This window comes from Notothenia rossii (genome assembly GCF_949606895.1).
Source record: "Notothenia rossii genome assembly, chromosome: 4".
Taxonomy (NCBI): Eukaryota; Metazoa; Chordata; class Actinopteri; order Perciformes; family Nototheniidae; genus Notothenia; species Notothenia rossii.
In genome coordinates this window covers 13,805,724-13,824,475 of record NC_136902.1, presented here as the reverse complement: position 1 = coordinate 13,824,475, position 18,752 = coordinate 13,805,724, and the positions used below count along the sequence as shown (strand labels likewise).

The window sequence follows — 18,752 nt, the reverse complement described above, 5'->3', positions numbered from 1 at the left end:
TCTTTGAAGAAAAACACATCTTGTTGACAGTTACATAAACCAAATAAACAAACTAGGCCCTTGACTGTCCAAATCAGCGTTTGTTTTGTCTTTTTATGTTGTTATTGGTCAAGAACCTGAACATTTACGATTGCTTTGTGGATGGATGACCCTTTAGTAACAACATTTAACAGAATAATTAGATTACTATTGGATTCTTCATAACAATTTGATCTAATATAATCGTATTAATGCCTTGTAATAACACATCTATACATCTTATAGTTAATAAAGTGACTATTTCTAAATCCATTCCCTTCATGGAAAGTTGCACAATGAAATTCTGTCCTGTTTATTCTTTTGTATCCTAAAAATTCAAATCCCTCTTGCTTGTTTCCCCAGTTGTTCTCTTTGTTTACAGGGTGCACGCTGTGAACAGTCTTGTGTTTGTGAACAAAGCAGGCCTGTCTGCAGATATCAGCCGCACAATCAGCACGCAGCGAGCCGATCTGTTCCCCAGGAACAGCAGTTCCTGTGACGTCTGTCGCATATCTATGAAAATGAGCAGATGTGTAAATCCATGTTCATATCTGCCAGAGGAACTATCATCTGTTCTGTTGATGTTTTTGTGTTGGCCAACGAGGCAACATAACACAAATGTTTTCCAGACCAGCAGTCATAACATTTTAACAAATAACGCAGCTTTAGGGTTCTGAGACGTGTGGCTGTTTGACGCAGGCTGCAGTTGTTGGTTTAATGCCATTTGACTTGATGTATAACAGTGTAATTTGTAACCTGAAGATTAACACTTTTATAGATAATAAGGAACGTCTTTCCAGTTTTTCGATGAAATAACATCTTCCTGTTTCAGAGTCAAAGAGAGTATAAAGTGTTTTGGCCATCAGCCCCAGTACTGAATAACTACTGAATTTTGAACAAAAAAAAAAGTGAAATTAGATAACATAACATGATTTATTTAACTATTTGGTTAACTGTATGCAGCTGATTAATTTCCCGTATTCATACAGTTACAAACTTAGTTTTAATTTTCTAGGTGAATGAGTTGATTTAGACAAAATAACAGAAGTTGGCCTTTAAAATTGTCAGGCAACAGAAGGATACAAATATTTAAAAATAATAATGTCAATACACAACCTGAGGGCAATTTTGAAAAAATGTACTAAATACATATTAATTAAGCTAAACTAGTAAATAAACAACCCAAAAAATCAGAAAGGCAGAAGAACTAGGTGTTCAAAATTCGACCAAAAATAAAAACAATAATGCAAAACATTCCATGGTAACATAACATAAGATCAGTAATTGGACAAATAAAGATTCAGAAGTCAGCTTTTTCTAATTTCGCCATTTATTAGTTGTACAATTATGAAAAATAATCATAAAAAAGACTGGAAGCCCGAGATTATTTACAATCTTTTTTTTCTGAAGTGAGGTCCCTCTTCTGAGTCTTTGTTTTCTCAGCCTTTTTTTTTCTTAAATCACAGGGTATTTATTCACGATATGTTTAACTTTATAAGACATAGTCCTTTTCTCTCTTTTGACAAACGTCAAAAATTACATACATACATATACACATATATATAGATATCTATAAAAGCAAAAATCATTCAAGTATCAAAATACAGACCGCTAGAACTCATTTACAATATCATTCTCATCATTGTTGTCATCAGATTAGTCCCGAAATATCTCTCCTGATCCTAAACAATGTGCAAAAGCAGAACGGGACCAGGCTGATGGCCGAAGGTGCCGACACCAGCGAGCTGAAGACAGTAGAGTACCATAGAGTTATCGTACTGGCCTGACAACGTACCACATATACAACAGTTAAATCAAGAAGGACCAGACCATGTACCCATATATTTATCTGCTGAACAAAAAGTACGATTAACAGTCAACACACTGGGAGAGAGCTAGGAGAAACATGCTGTTCCCTATTGTTCTTTTCTGCATCTTAAAACTGAAGACATACCAGGCTGCATGGCAGGTTTGGTGATTAATCTTGTCTGGATTAACTGAACAAAGGAGCAGGGAAGGAGAGAGGGAGCAGCAGTGAACCACAGCCGATCCAGTTCCAGCATTAGGACATATTATAGTCCTCTAAAACAATTAAAACATACAGAAAAACGTTCAAATCATATAAAAGCCACCCCGTTATATTATTATTATTATAAAACAGTCTTTGTAGTGTCAGTTCCTCTGCCCTTTGAGTTTGGTTAGAGTTCCTCCCGTGCAAGATTACATTGTTTATCACAGTTATACATGTATGTGTGGATGACAGTCATAAAAAGACGCTACAATGTGTGGACAAATTACCCAGGAAGGACTGTGTTCCGTCAGAGTGAGGTGTCTGTCTGGTAGTTAGTACCTTTCTTTCACAACACAGGACAATGTTCCCGATCTCTGCCACTTCCCCTTTTACAACCAGTTCTGCATTGTGACATCGCAGCAGGTACATTTCCTCAAAGAGAGAACATCAACCCTCAATTAATCTCTCAGGTAATGCAAAAAGCAACACTAACATCTGACTCCATCACTCTCCGATTGAGATAAATGGTGTGTGTGTGTGTGTGTGTGTGTGTGTGTGTGTGTGTGTGTGTGTGTGTGTGTGTGTGTGTGTGTGTGTGTGTGTGTGATGAAGTCGGGGATGTCAGCTGATCTGCAGTGTTTACGTCTGTGTGTCTCCAGGCCGTGTGTTACAGTGCTGAGCTCGATTCCAAGTGGTGATGTGATTTTGCCGCATGGGGAGTGGGTCATTTTTTCCACCAAAACATCCTACCCACAATGCAACAGGGCTCATGCCTGTCCTTTCTTATTGGCTGGGAGTGGCCACAGTGTTCAGCTATAAGGAAGAGGAAACATGAACACAAAGGAATGAGGTTAAATAAAGTCAAATAAACAGCGGGTAGATGATGGATTACCCCCCCCCCTCCCATATAATGATTAACTCTTTTCACAAGCAGGCGTGAAATATTAACCAGGTAGTGATTGGCAAAACAAAAGGCAATGCTGACAGGATGAGCATAGAAGGCATTAGTCGTGAAAAGAAGAAGGAAAAAAAGAGGAGACGGAGAAGATGAACTTGTAGATTTGGCAAAAGTGCTGAGTCATAGTAAGTCCTCTCCAGAAACATCCGGTTTCAAACCTGGAGCTCTGATTGACGGACAGAGGCAGGGCATGCCTGTCTTAAGACAGTTGGGACTGTCTATTTCCTGGAGCAACAAGGAACACTTACATGCGGGTCCTTATCAGCTTTTATGCCCTATTCTGTTCCCCTTTTCCCCCCAAAATGCTACCATTCTCAGCTCTGAATGGACCTTATCACAGTGCTAGGATCTCGGCCTCCTTTGGCTTCAAGCAGACCGCTGACAGTGAAAATGTCCCCCATAGCAAATCCTGTGTAAGCTCCATAACATCAACACTCATAGAATTTTACGACCGGTGTTTCAGTTTTTCTTCGGGAAACATGTCCCTCCAGGTACAGGGTGTGTGCAGGGGCTCACTCTGTGTCGTGGTGAAGCAGATTTGCTCAGCACTCGGAGAAGTCAGGAGTTGAAAGATCAGAGAGAAAAGCCTCAGAGCGGCCGTCGCCTAGTAGAGCAGGAAAAGCACCAATAAAAGAAGATCACCCAAGAGCCAAAAGTGGGATGTTGAAGGGTGCAGAAATTCAGGGGGAGTTCGGGAAGCATACAGGGTTAAAACGGAGAGGAGTTACAGTGAAGGCGAGTGGCAGACAGGAAGTTTGAGTGACAGGAGCTACAGGAGGGTCGATACAGCAGAAGGGTAATAATCATTGAAAAGTGAAGAAGTGGTGGTGGATTAGCAGAAGGAGCAAAGCACGCAGACTGTGTCGGTGTTAGGTGAGTGTTGGCCAGAGGGAGACGGGAGACGGGGGGGGGCAGGGGTCCAGCCCAGAGAGGGAGAGGCAGAGTCACAGCGAAAAGGCACACAGAACGAGGGGGAGGAAGAGGGGTGAGACCAGGAACAGAGGTCAGAGGTCAGGAGGAAGAGGGGTCCAATCAGAATATGGTGGTCTCGTACTTAGTGCTGATAGTGCGCTTGGATTCCTTGGGGTCCACGAGCCACGTGGCGCTGCCCTGGGAGTGAGAATCCCCCTCCTGCTCTGCGATGTCCCCCTGTAGACATGAAGAGAATGCACCAAATCTCAACATCTGCAGAAATTAAGTAAATCACTTAAATATATGTTTGGCCAGTGGCATTCGGACTAGATCACGGCGTCAAAATCAGTTTCAATGATGCATGCAGATTTACCCGAGTCTGGAATACACTCTAATATAATGTATTCAGCGCCGTTGTCAATTATGTCTGTAGAGTCAATCTAAAACCTTTTTCATTAGTCTATTTTATAGAATTTGTAATGATTTTCATACAAGTTCCTTTACTTGAACTGAAATAACTTTGGCACATTAACTATCCACTGAGGAACTGAATGGGCTCCTCTGTCTCAGTAAATGTTCTGCATGTGTTACTAGCACAAAGCCACTAGAGGACGCCAGAGTCAAAAGTAACATTCATCAGTCCACATGTGGCCAAGTGTGGAAAAGACCAACACATTTATTTATTTTAAAAACTACACTTCGACATACAATAACAGCAACAAACATTCACAAAGACAATCATGGGGTAAAGACACAAATGGAGCATACTGGGGGATTGTAAGGCAGCGAGAAGGTGAAATAAAGTAGGGAGGTAGAGAGAGAGGAGCAAAGAGCGAGAGGATGGAGATGAGGCAGCACCTGGGCGGCAGGGCTGGCATAGTGCAGCGGGGCGTAGGAGGGGCAATGGGTGGTGCAGGTGTGACAGTAACAGCAGCGACTGTCCAGAGGAGGAGAGTCCTGGGAGAGATCAACACGGCCAGCAAGAGAGCGGAGAGGAAGAAGGAAAGACAAGCAGCACAGACAGGAAGTGAGAATAAAAAAGGGTGTGACAGATTTGAGCAGCACGAGACAGAAGCAGATCAACAGGGTGTGGGTGTGTCACTGAGGGAGTGTGAGGCATTTATACAAATACAAAAGGTGAGGGGAATCACAGGAGTAAGTAAACTTTCTTAACATGATTCTGTCGACTTCATTAAGCAGCTGGAGATGTGCGATGTTTATCTCATTTATATTCAGCACAAGCTTCACTTCTTAATGGTTTTATGCTAATGGCAAAGAAAGTCATCGGAACAGTGTAATCATAATGAAGGGAGAAGCTGTTACAAATGTTTTACTAATGTGTTTTGAGGGTTCGTTTCAAAAAGCCTGGAATAATGTTTCTTAAAAAATGATCAGAAGTCCGTTATGTAGGATATGCTGCAGTTGAACATAGAGGAAAAATATTTCTGGCACAACTTGACCTAATTTTGCCCGGAGAAGAAAAAAAAGCTCCAACAACATTTGCAGTACACAATAAAGTTGTTCTTCATACTTTAATAAGTGTTGCTTGAGTTTTGACCTCCTGCTGCTTGAGTCTATCATTAGAAAACACAGCAGGTGTTCTTTTTCTCTCTGGATATTGAATGTGGCTGATTTTTAAAAGTATGATACTGCAGACCCCCTATAGATAAAATTGAAATGACTGCACCCCTCACCTCTCCTCCCACATTTGCACCATGCGTTCTACACAGAGCCTGAAATCACTGCCAAATGAACAGGAAAGGTGAATTTAAGGGTCAGACAAAGATACTTCCACCACAGGAGGAGAACTTAAATGAGTTGCTCTATTTAATCATGTCCAATAAACTATCTCCTAAAATGTTTATATGGTGTCTTGTGCTATATTAATGTTCAAGGTCCACTTACCCCTGACTTCCGTGCGTTGCCTCGTGGTTTTGGTACAGGTCGGCTGGACTTGGTCTCGATGAGCTCTGAGCCGGGGCACACGGGGAGGCTCTGGGGCTGTTTGGTCCTCTGGGCCTGCAGAGCCAGCTGATAGGCCACCTCGAACGCCTGGCCCAGCGTCAGGATGATCTCATAGGTCAGATTCTACACAGAGAGGGAGAAAGACGAAAAGCAGGCAGCCTTTTTAGGTATTCTCGGCTTTGAACAACAATATTTGGTTTGCAGTACGCATGAAGTACATATTCCATAAAACGTCTTTGTAACAAGGAGAAGTGGCTTTAATCTCGAGAGCATTGTGCAAAAGCAAACTATTGTTAAACACTGACAGCTTCCAAGTGTGATCAAGCACCTCAGACTTCCGACGGAGCATTCAAGCTTCACACGGCATACCTTGGAAAGTGGGATAAGCAATCATGGTAGGAACACAGACACAAAAGGGACGCAGAGTTACGCAATAATCTGCATATTGTTATTCAACTTGTTTAGTTAATGTCCTGATTCATCTCGTGCCTTCTGCACCAGACAGATGTGTTCAGCTCTGTGATCCCTCTCTGGGGATGGTAGCAGCAGAATGGGCAAAAATTGATGCAACTAACAATTATTTATTTTCTTAATGAATAAGTTGTTTGGTCTATAAGATGTCAGAAAATACTGAGGTGATGTCTTCAAATGTTGTTTTGTCTGTCCAAAACGCAAAGATATTTAGTTTAATATGATTCAAAACACAGTAAAGATAGAAATCTCCATCATTGAAATGGCTGAACGTTCTTGCTTTTTGCATTAGAAGCCACTTAAGCTTTCAATCAACTCTCAAAGATCAACTTATCGATTACGTTGTCTAATTGTTGCAGCTCTCTGGTCAATACAGTTTAGAATAACCAATCACATCTCACAGCAGCTGCTATCCGACTGCATTACTGCTTGAGACAAAGCCCCTCGTTTAAGCCCCGAAGAGGAAAATGAGCCTAGTTTAACTGACTTCAGCCTGGAAAGCCCCTTGGTGCATTATGGGAAAGATTAGCAGGATAATCATCCGGTGTCAGGGGGGGACAGAGTACTTTAAGGAGGGACAGTCATCATGGCCAGAGTAGCACTGTGTCTACTAGGTGGCAATCCGCAGCAGCTGAAGCGAGACACCTTGAGAAAATTCAGTCTCCAGATAACAGTGTTGACGATGCGCGCTGTCACTTCTCCTCAGTTCAAGTCTGGGGCATGATGTTGGAGGAATTTAAATTCACCAGTGAGGACGTTTTTTCAACACTTTTCAATTCTCCTTTTATTATTTTCACCTTGTTTATGTTACAAGGGTAGCAGCAGTTTTCCCTCTGGGCCACCCACACAAAACAATCTAGATTGGTTAACAGCACTACAGGTAGAAGTATAATGTGTATGCTTTGATATCGGGGTCACTTTAAACTATGTGAGATTATGCTGATAGGACAATAGGAGCATCCTTACCACGTCGACTGTGCTGAACACATGGCAGTAGTGGTGGTTGGTCTGCAGGTCCTTGGTGATGTAGGCAAATGTGCACAAGTCCTCAGGGTCCTGGGCTGCACATGAAATATTCCGGATCTCATGCTCTGCGATGATGTTCTGCACCGAGGAGAGAGTTGGCATAAGACTCACTCTATAAAGACTTCATATTACATTACATTACATGTTAGACACTTTCATCCAAAGCGACTTACATACTCAATACTGTGGGCAATCCCCACAGGAGCTATTTGGGGTGAAGTGTCTTGCCCAGGGACACAACGACATGCAGACTGCAGTAGGGTTTGAACCTGTGACCCCCTGATCCTAACACCAACGCTCTATCCACTGCGCCACACGCCTCCCAGACATACAACATAACATCCCAATATGCAGGAAAGTGTAAGCATACACATTAAAAATCAGGCTGTGCTTCTAAAACAACCTTTCAATGTTAAAAAATAAATGTCAATACAAGCACACTTGCTTCCAGTCAAACAGGAACACATGTGACCTAAACTTGCAGGCATGACATTTAAAGCCGCAGAGGGATTTACGGCTGTGACACTCAAAATATTACAAAAAATGCTTGTTATTTGCACGAGGCAGGAAGGGTCAAGATATTGAGTTTTGCTGCACTGAGCAGGATGGGATGTAGTAGTTACCTTATTGGCTGCATCAATGAACTTCACACCCTTATAAGTGATGGACAGGACGATGGTGGGGACTTTTCTCATTTGTTCTGTCGACCTCTGGAGGAAAAAAGGACGTATAAAGAGTGGACATTAAGGTGAATTAGTGCTCACTCATAAAGAAAGAAATATGCATTGTTTGTCACATGAGCTTGGAGAAGTAATGTACCCGCATTTTGGCACAGGCATCCTGCGTGGACTCTGTACCCCGTAGCTCCTTAATAAGCATGGAGCCGAGGTACTGCGAGGGAGAATGAGAGAGAGAAGAGGTTGGTGACTATATTGAATAAAAACGGTATCATATAGGAAGGACGATGAGTGATATACATACACTGGCTTCGTAAGCGCAGGACTCAAAGATGAGTTTCTCAGGTTGATGGTGCCAGTTCTGCACCGGGGCGTACGGGGTGGCCAGGCTCGGCGGCCGCAGGGTCAGACGGGGCTCTCGAAGCCGCTCGTCATACCGATCCTGGAAGAAGGAAGTGTAATTATAAGTCTGGCAGTGGCCCACTTTTATCACGACATGAAGATACTGTAGGAGAGAAAGTAGTGCTGAAGGGAAAGACGTAAACATACATGTGATCGGTGTCGATCGCTCTGATATCTTTGGGCGTCGTAGTCACTTTCTGGCACTTTTTTCCTCCCAGGCTCTCCTACTGGCAGCAGAGGGTCCATCGAGCGTCCTGTGTAGGGGTCCGTCTGACTGAGGGGGGAGGAGGATCCGGGCAGGTCTTGGCACTGGAGAGACAGAATCCGACACCATTAGTTGTCCCATGATCAACAGTGATGGTCATTTTTCCTAAAACACATGCTTTGCAAGATTCCTAGACTCAAAGCAAACCAAGTCTGGGAGGAAGGTAAACTATTAAACTGTCATTTAACCTTTAGAAAGTTGTTGGTAAAACAGTGTGGGGGGTCTTACCCTGATCTGAGACAAACGGGGAGGCTTGACTGGAGGCTCCTCGTACGGCCTCTCCGCTAACGAAGCAATGATGCGTTTTCTGTGACCAAGTAGGGAGATCTTTAGCACCTAGAGGACAGAGGACAATATCATGTGACCATGAAAGTTGGAAGAAGACCAAGACACATCTGACACTGATAATAAACTAGTCATAAAACACATTAACCCTTAAATCCAAACCTAAATGTGTTTTTTTTTTATAACTTTCACAAATGCATCCTTGTTCACAGCTTAGAAAATTAACGAGTGAAAATGAAGTTCCGTCTCTAAAAAATAGGCATTCATTCGTCATGGGACTACCTTCAATATTACTGATTTATATTTAAGATCCTTGTAAACTTCACCAAACAGCAACATTCTGTGTATTCAAATCCAGATTTTCAGTTTCCTGCCGCCCCAAACTAAAACGTAAACTGCCCAACTCATCCCTTTCTCTGAAGTTTCCCTAAAACTAATTTCACCCTCTGATACTCCTCGCAGTCTGCGTGCGTCACTGTGACTCACATTGACGATCTCCAGCTCCCACAGGTTTTTGACACAGTCCAGAGTGCGGTAGCCGCTGGTCAGGAAGTTGTGTAAGTACTCGTGCAGACCCATGTTCTCCAGCCAGGAGGAGATGGAGCCGCTGCCGTCACAGCCCAGAGCTTTCACCTGCAGGACAACCACACAGTCACTAATGCTGCTTTTTAACATATTTAACAGTCCTGCTTTTACAGTCCAAATAAGTACAATTACAGATTTATTATCAACTAAAACGTACTTTAAGTATCAAAAGTAAGGTATGTTAAGATGTGTTTTAACTTAATTCATTATTAGTTTTGTAGTATTGATGCATCAAGGCATCATTTTATTGTTGTGGCTAGTATAGGTGAAGTGACAATAGTTTATCTCAGTGATTCTCAAATGGGGGTACGCGGACCCCTGGGGGTACGTTGGGGGGTACGTGAGATTTCAACAAAAAAAAAAAGGTTAATTAAAAAAATACCATGCATGATTAAAAAAATAATCTTAGTAAAATAAGTTAAATAGAAAACACAATTTTATATAAAATATTCCTAAAACCACCAAGGGAGTGTGTGTATTGCATTTTATAGTTTTTCACAATATATCATTTTGTTCATTGGTTTGTTAAACATATTACTTAAATTGAAAAACTCCTTGGAAAAATCTGTTTTATAAAAATGTTATGTTATGTTATTTTTTTTCATGCATGAAGATGAAAATATCCTTAGTTTGTCGTAATGCATGCACGAAGGAGTTCATAAATCACACACTGAGGGAACATGACTATATTGTAATTATTTATATAGGCTTTTTCGATCAAAAATGTTCGGGGTCGGTCAGGGGGTACTTGGCTGAGAAAATGTTTCAAAGGGGGTACATTACTGAAAAAAGTTTGATTGATATGTAAGTGGGAGAATAAAGAAGAGGAAACAAAGATTTTGAATTCTCTTTCTTTACAGAAATATTGGATAATTTCAATTATGTGGGACTTAAAAATACAGACGGTTAAATTAATTAAAATAACAGAACGTTTTTAGGAGAAATTACTTTTTAGAGCAACTCTTGACAACCAATATAAATGAAATTGGAGACATGACGATGTTTTTGTGTAAGACATAACAATCAAGAGAAGTTAGAATCCATTGGTTTGAACCTTTAACAATGCGTGGTATTGTTTAAGCTCATTGTTTACTAACCAGTAATTATATATATAAATATAGAGTGGTAAAAAGTTGAATATTTCCTTGTCTGTAGCGGAGTAGAAGTATGATGTAACGTACAATGGAAATAGTTCTATAGGTGCAAGTTTCTCATAATTATACTAATGACAGTATTTGGGTAAATACACTGCGGTACTGCATTGGTATTCAGGCGAGATTAGCACCTTGTGATAATCAGACACATGAGAATAAATCAGGTTGTGCAATGCTGGGATGAGTATTGAAGTTAGAATCAATGACTCCTCACTTTAGGTAATGACCGTGCCGCGTGCAGGATCTTCTTCCTGTGGCTCGGGTCTGTGATCCCAATCTCTCTCAAGTCTTGGTCCTCCATCACATTGCTCCCCTATGGAAGAAAATACAAAACATATCAGCATCTCTGTTACATTATATATAAGCCTACATTTCTAAAGGATATCACTGGCACTGCGCCTGTATTAAAACAAGTATTGAACTGTGCAGTACATGCAAGAGAACATCAATTAAGGGATGTATTTTAGTCAAAAGGTATTGGAACGTATGGATAAATGCTCCAGAATAGCCAGTGCTGCAGTATTGATCACACATAATGCCACCATTGCAGAAAACGGTCAATTACTCCCCGGGACCCGACCTAGTGACTGTGGTAGGGGAGCCACACTGATAACCTCCTAAATGAGATGTATGTGTTAGGGGGAGGGGATTGACGGAGCTGTGTGTGAATAATGGTCCCCCCCATCTTTTGTTACACACTGTAGCACCTTTAAGACCGCGTGGCAGGTAACGGAGAACGGAGCGATCAATCAGTGTCGGAAGAGCAGAGTGGTCAGCAATATGAGATGCAGAGGTAAAATGCCACAGCATCGATAGTTAACTGTAACTGATGGCCTCAGAGGGAACACAAAAATCAAAACATCCAGACGTGTGAAGGGAAAGTCTCCATTTCTGCAGAGAGCACCGCTCATTAGTGCTGTCCTGTTAGCTCTGCTAGGGGTCAGAATAAATGAGTTCAAACAAATCATTACTACTCGGGTGATCAGTTAGGAGTCAGTGAGAGCTTTAAGTTAATCTTGGGTCAGCAAATAAATCTCATGTTAAAGTACCATGATGCTTTGAGGGAGATGCTGCCTCAGGAACACACTGTGACAGCTCATGTGGCTGACTCTTCAATATCCACACACACACACACACACACACACACACACACACACACACACACACACACACACACACACACACACACACACACACACACACACACACACACACACACACACACACACACACACACACACACACACACACACACACACACACACACACACACACACACACACACACACACACACACACACACACACACACACACACACACACACACACACACACACACACACACACACACACACAGTCTGTAGGTCAAACCTGACACCCTGTTTTTCATGCAGACGCTGTAGATGCAAACAAGGGGCACAAAGGGTGAGGGGCGGAGCTGTCAGCGAGGGTAAGAACTGCAGAGTAATCTGTGTAAAGTCGTTTGTTAGATCACAATGTTAAGTGCAATTTTAGCCCCTGATTCGCTGTTCTACAATGACAAAACATTCAGAGTATGTCACGGGGGATTTGAGAAAAAGGTTATAATAATAAACGGCCAGAAAATTAGAGAGAGAAAACAGAAGGCACAGAAAGAAGACAGAAAACAGAGAGAAAGAGAGAGAGAGAAAAGATGAATGGAATGAAGCTGCAGCCCTAACACATGTTGTTGTTGGAAATTGAGCCGAATATCTTTCTGTTTTTGGATGTGCCAAACTAAACTAAATTATATATAAAATGCAGATTTACTGATGATTCAAATGATGCAGTGAAACAGACAGACAGTAATAATGAAAAGTTAGGTGCATTATGAGAGCATAAGCTCCGACAGGATGTCATGTCATATATGGTGAACCGCGGCCCTAGTTAGAGCTCCTTTTGAGCAGCATAATACATTGTGACGCATCTCTTTTGGTTCCCTAATGCCTTGCATTAAAGTGACGGCTTAAAGCCCATTATCTGTGAGCAGCAACACACCGATCCATTCCTCTCCAGCTGAGGATTGAGACTATTTGGGGAGCTGGGTGGATGATAGCGCTTTCAGAGTGCATGGATCATTGCATTACTCTCCCACTGGAGATTAACTGATAAATGGCTCTGTGGGGGAAATGCAGTTCGAAGAGACTCCACAGTCTCTGCTTACATTCCCCGAGTTGTTTCCTGCACTTTTTACTGTTAAGTAGAAGTGTTTTAATGCAGCTCTTTGGTTTCCCGTGTGAGCGCCTGCTTTATGATTTGTTGCACCCAAAGTTTTCCGACTATGGAACTTCATAGAGAATTTAAAAAGCCGTTTTTGTAATCCATCACTGAGGTAAGCACAGGAAAGAACATATTTAAATCATAATAGGCTTTGGCACTGCACATTTTGTGGTGTGTGAAAATGTTTGAAGTGAAAACCCCAGAACAAAAAAATCAGTTTTGAAAATTACCTTTTGGGCCACGTTGGAGACATTAGAGGTGAAATGAGTCCATTCATTAATGTTCTATTTAATTTAACAACTATCAATCACCAACTATTTGAATAATTACGTTACTATTTAAGGCTGTTGTCAAGTCAATTAAAAGGCATATATTTCCCAACTGCTAGCACCTCCTGTTTGGTATCTTTGTTGATTTAATATATGGGTGTTCGGGGTATTCAATAATTAATCATAAATTGAATTGAATCTGTAGCTGCAGTATCCTCTCATAGCTAGACATGACGATGTTGGAAGTTGAGAAGATTTGAGAGTTTTGTTTCAATCGATATTAATCCTTTGAAAGGTTGCTTGATTCATCCTATACTTGATCAACATCTGTAACCATTTTCTATTATCACCTTTTCAAGCAAAATGCCCAACATAATCAGGATTTTCTGCTTTTCTTCGTCATAAAGAAAATCATTTATTTTATTTATTACATTTCATTTAGCTGACGCTTCTATCCAAAGCGACTTACAATAAGTGCATCCGACCAAGAAGATACAAACTTGAAGAAAACAGAATCTATAAGTACATCAGGTTTCAGAGAGCCATTTACTGATGAATAAATTGATATAGCCATCCTCCATATTTTGCTACCTGAAGCTACCCCTACTGAATGAACTTGAAAGGTAGTTTTTGAGACTCCCATCTCCTGCCACATAAACATTACATTCACCTCTGCTTTATCTTGATAAGCGTCCACACGGCGGGCGTGTCTGAAGCTCGACCAACAACCAATCACATGAATCTCCCGCCCCGGACACACAAGCTCGCGGTTTGATTGGCTAGAGCTTGTAGTGGCATATGATTTGATTGGCTGACGCTTCCGCCGAAGCCTAAAAAGTTGAACATTGTCAACTTTTGAAGCGAGCGACGCTCCCACAATACAGTTTGGCAAAGCGTGACGTCACCCCATTCAAAGTGAATGGGCAGAAGAGTTGAAGCTTCAACGCATGCCGCCGTGTGGACGGGCCGTTAGCCATTCATCCCCACTCAAAGACTTTGAAAACAAAAACTTGCGAGACGTGGCGTTGACAAATCTGTGTGAAGACTCTGACTAATGTGGTTCCACTCTTTCTAACAGTGGTCTAACAGAGAGAATTCATTAGTTTACAGGAAGCTGACATAAGCACAACGTGGGTGAAAAAAGTAGATCCGTAAACTGGGTGGTTTTGTGTGTGTTTGTAAGCCTCATCCATCTCTGCCTTCCCCTCTCCTCTCATTAAGATGCTGCTCTCTGCTCGCTCTCAGAGAGGCGCCACACAGCAGTCCCTCTGGTTTAAAAGCACTTTGAATTAAGGCCAGGGGCTCGAGGGCACGGATCACTCATTCTGACTAAAGGACAGCTAACCAGCAGCAGAGAAACTTGTACTTTGTCATCCTTAACAGGCCGTAATAAGACAACACAGGACTATTACAAGCTGACGGATGTGCAAAGATAATAAAAACATGTCTTCAAATGAACCATGTATTTTCATTTTCAATTCCTGCACAAATGTTTATCCAACGGGTAAACTATTCAGCTCCACCATTACACAAGCAGGGAAATCAATGAATCCATTCCCAATCCTTTAGCTTCTAATGCATGAAGCCATTACTGAGTTTCCAATTTGTCTGCGGGCTCTGGTGGCATTGATTCTCTCCAACATTTGCATCTATTTGATTGTAGAAAATAGCAACGAGGACAGAATAACAGAGGTAGAAAATGCTGAAGTATAAACAGATGTTTATCTGTATTTGAGTTTAGTTTTTATAGATGCTTTTATCATAATATAAGCATCTATGTTGAATGTTGTTTTACTGATTGTATTTACCTGTTATTTGAAGTGAATTTTTTTTTTAGGATGACTTTCAACATCTGTCCAGGGACTGCAGATGAAAAATAGCCTGTTGGCTAACTCTGGCGCATTTACAGAAATCTCAATCAATGTGCACTGTCCCTGTCAAATAAATAAATAAATAAAAAATAAATAAATAAAAATAAATGTTGCCTCCTCTGATTCTTGTGAAACCAAAAGATTGAAATCAAGCTCTGAGTCCCCTCTACTGACATTAAACTAAAGTAAATGACTCCTTCTCGAGCCGTCTTCATGAGCATAAACCAAAGTCTTGTCGCAGCAGACTTTAATCGGTGGCACAGTTGCCTGGAATACAAACTAACTTGGAGCTCCGCTGGCTGACCCTGTCACAGCTGACGGCAGAATCTGAGCTCAGACGAAGAGAAGGGAGAAAAAGAGCTGCTTCGTTTCAACAGCCATTACTGGTGAGTACCATGGAGGGCCGGAGTGCAGCACGGGCTTGTTTCATTGGTACTTTTTTGCTCCATGAGTCGATAAAAAGCATCTAATTGGTTTCAGAAGAGCCTTGTCTCTGCTTCGGTGCTTGAACACAACACAATCACTGCTGTTATTGATCCTCTTCTGGAGCGAGCCTGCAGGACAGACAGAGATCACAGCAGTCTGACGGCCAGAGTAAACACTGTTTCCTTAGTGATCTCACTGCACAGCGGACATATAAAAAAAACAATGTAATGAACACTTAACACAATGAATTTAGCTTTGAGCTATTTTCCATCCGCAGTCCCTCACATAAAACATGTAAGAAAAGGACATTTACAAACATAGCAAAAACAACATGCTGTTTCTAAGCTGCTCACATCCATGGGCAAATTAAAAGAAAGCTAAATATCATTTGAGAGAGATTTCCAAAGTGTGTTGCTCAGACGATTCTTTTTTTCATTTAATGATGAACACAACTATTACTGCTAGCACCTAAGTTTCACTTCCTGATGTCTATCATAAAAAAGTGATAACATCAGAGATATCAGGCTGTGTTATCTCAATAATTAGTCTTTACTCAGCCATGATTCTGTAATTTTGTATATCTTTACACACCAAGCATATGAGTTTGAGTGTTATTTAGAGCTGGTACACTGGATCAGCGTGGTAATAACGAGAATGCATTTAGTTCATGTACATTATCTGCTGGCTTCAATTTAGCTCGGAAGTCTTCTATATTCAATAAATCAATACAAATAACTTGAAGTAAAAAAAAACACGGATGTATGAAGCAAGTATATATAAATGAACCAATACATTGAGATCATTTCAAACATCCTCATAATTGCAGATATTCTGTCACTTCATTGAGTTGGGTGGGTCAATACAGATAGATACAACATATAATCAAATAAGTGTGTTCTTTTTTATATTTTACACAATATATTTGATAAATGTAATGTATTTCTCAATTCCTTTTTTCTATATATGAACTATTGGACGTTTTGAGCTCCATAAATCTGTGCCTCTGACTGGAACTACTAATACAATTAGACAAAACAAATCTGTCTTGTAACTGTGCCAACGATGCCTCTCCACTCTTCTGCACAAAAGCCCAGTTGGGCAGAGATAAAGGTGATTCAGAGGGCAACTCTCACTCACCAATTTGTGATTCTTTAAAAAGGTCCACATTTACTGAGAGAAGCACAAGCCGTTTAAAGCCTACTGCTTTTTTCCAAATCCTCCAGCGATTTTAGGAAGCCAGGTGGTCTGTAAGCCGTGTTGAAAGACAGAAAGCGAGCCGGCTCTTTGGAAATACTCAAGGCTAAAGACGGTGTGAGACTGAAAGACTAAAAGACAGTAGGAAGATTAAACCTCGAGAGGCTTCAGCACAGAATTAAACATGGGTGTTGATGACGCTCAGTGGGAATGAAAGGACAGATAAATGTTGGAATGCTGGTTATGTCAGGTTATGTAAAGTAGATTAAAGATTATTAATGCAAGTATCAGTGTATGTATTCTGAAACAAGTCTGACACCGCTAGGTTTAGTCCAAGAGCACAAAACATTCACATCTATTTTGGTATTCATGTTTCTCGCGTTGTTATTCTATCCATACCAGTACAACATTGCTGCTTAGAAGGACAACTTGTGCTCTCTGGAGTCAGGTCCTAATTTACAAGTCTAATTAACACACTGTAATTAAAAACAATGATCACAATGACCTTCATGTGGCAAAACACAAACATGGAACACACCTCAGTGTTACCAGGGAGACAACATCCCTCCAAACAAGAGGAGACCAAATAACCATCCGTGACCCTTTAAACTGTGACATACCGTTCATGGGAAGGGGGAACAATTACTCTTGATGAACTAAAAGGAACTTCATCACCATTGTAATTAATGAACGAAAGATGGCTCTTCTTCATAACGTGTTATGCCCTCCTCTGTACTGTATTCAATTACTGCTGCAGGATTTTTAAGGGTAGTTGTCCTGGTTTAATAATTTCATAGTCCGTTGAAATATGGAGTTTTAACATGGATTTCACCGCTGGAAAACATTCGATCTTTCCAGACACACAGAAAACACCGGTTGGATCATAAAAAGAGTTAAGTACAATATTTGATACAAACTGATCCTAATATAACAGGGTATGATTTAAGGTTTAGGTAGGTAACACTATGTGACAACATTAAAAGAAAACTTCATTTTGGAGAAACCAGATCGAGTGCGCTAGAATTTGAAAATACACAGCCGGAAGAAATCTGCCACTTCCTTACAGAGCCCCTCCTCCAACGCACACGAACGCGTACATGACCAATGAGGGCACGAGATAAGTTTGTGCACAGATGGAAGGCTGACAGGCAGGTAGGCCATCCAGTTATTTTAGCCGGGCCGGCTCAGATGATTGGTCGTGCTTTTTACAGTACTACGGCTTCCACAGATGACATCTTTTTATGGATTCTTTGTCAAAGCACTTCAGATATTCATTGCTATCGGGATGTTAAGAGCATTCCATGGAATATAACAAAAAGTGTTTCTCGAGCCGGTTTCTCAAACCTACCTACCCCACCTTTAAGGAGTGAGAAGTTTACAAATGTGGCTTTGTTTGAGATTGTGACTTAAAAGTCCACAATGATATTGCCAGTTATACAGGTCACACATCTTAAGTGAAATCTAACTTAAGTTATGAAATAGCTAGATCAAAGACCAAGGTTTTGTCAAGAGTCTGGCTTCCAGGAGCACTGGTCCTACAAAATAAGGAATATAACTTGTCTCTGCACGGGCAATTACATTTGGTATGCTGCTCTGCATTTCTTTAGAAGAGACAATAGGATTTCCACTTTTAGGGTCTCTTCAAAGAAATGAGCTAGTGGCTCACATACCATCTAATCTATGATTTTATTCGGATGAAACACAGCTAACAAATGTCTCTTCCAGTGCAACAGAGAAGGTGTTGATAGGCCTGATGGCGGAGGAAAGAGTTTTCTTCTTGAACCACAAAGCGTCTGTCTCATTTCCAACATGCCCACTGGCTCAGCCTACCAGCTGGGTCTCTCATTCTCTCCTCCATCAGTCCTCATTACTGACACGAGCCACAGAGCCAACTCATAGTGGCGTCGCACACTGTGAGCTCCATCAACTGTCGGGTTGGCAACAGCATCCCATTGCTCACCGAGACTCTCCTTCATTCTGGCCGGGCTTCAGCTGCTTCTCCGGTCAGGGGCCACGGACAGCCGG

At 41.4% G+C, this 18,752-nt stretch overlaps 1 protein-coding gene across 10 annotated transcripts in view; it reads right to left on the bottom strand.

The window, feature by feature from the left end:
- Window positions 1-1,330: 1,330 nt before the first annotated feature.
- The window catches only part of LOC307035042 (ankyrin repeat and SAM domain-containing protein 1A), a 64,237-nt gene continuing 46,815 nt past the window's right edge, over window positions 1,331-18,752 (bottom strand). For 5 of the 10 annotated variants that reach the window (XM_079673992.1, XM_079673993.1, XM_079673990.1 and 2 more), the window contains 10 exons: window positions 10,944-11,042; window positions 9,477-9,623; window positions 8,934-9,041; window positions 8,588-8,749; window positions 8,343-8,480; window positions 8,181-8,252; window positions 7,985-8,071; window positions 7,302-7,439; window positions 5,805-5,987; window positions 2,930-4,136 (listed from right to left, as the gene is read on the bottom strand). In XM_079673992.1, the coding sequence (XP_079530118.1) occupies window positions 4,020-4,136; window positions 5,805-5,987; window positions 7,302-7,439; window positions 7,985-8,071; window positions 8,181-8,252; window positions 8,343-8,480; window positions 8,588-8,749; window positions 8,934-9,041; window positions 9,477-9,623; window positions 10,944-11,042 (1,251 nt within the window). In that variant the 3' untranslated portion in view covers window positions 2,930-4,019. Of the gene's footprint in view, window positions 2,843-2,928; window positions 4,137-5,804; window positions 5,988-7,301; window positions 7,440-7,984; window positions 8,072-8,180; window positions 8,253-8,342; window positions 8,481-8,587; window positions 8,750-8,933; window positions 9,042-9,476; window positions 9,624-10,943; window positions 11,043-18,752 lie in introns of those variants that run through there. The other 5 variants (XM_079673985.1, XM_079673987.1, XM_079673988.1 and 2 more) reach the window with 2 other exon arrangements.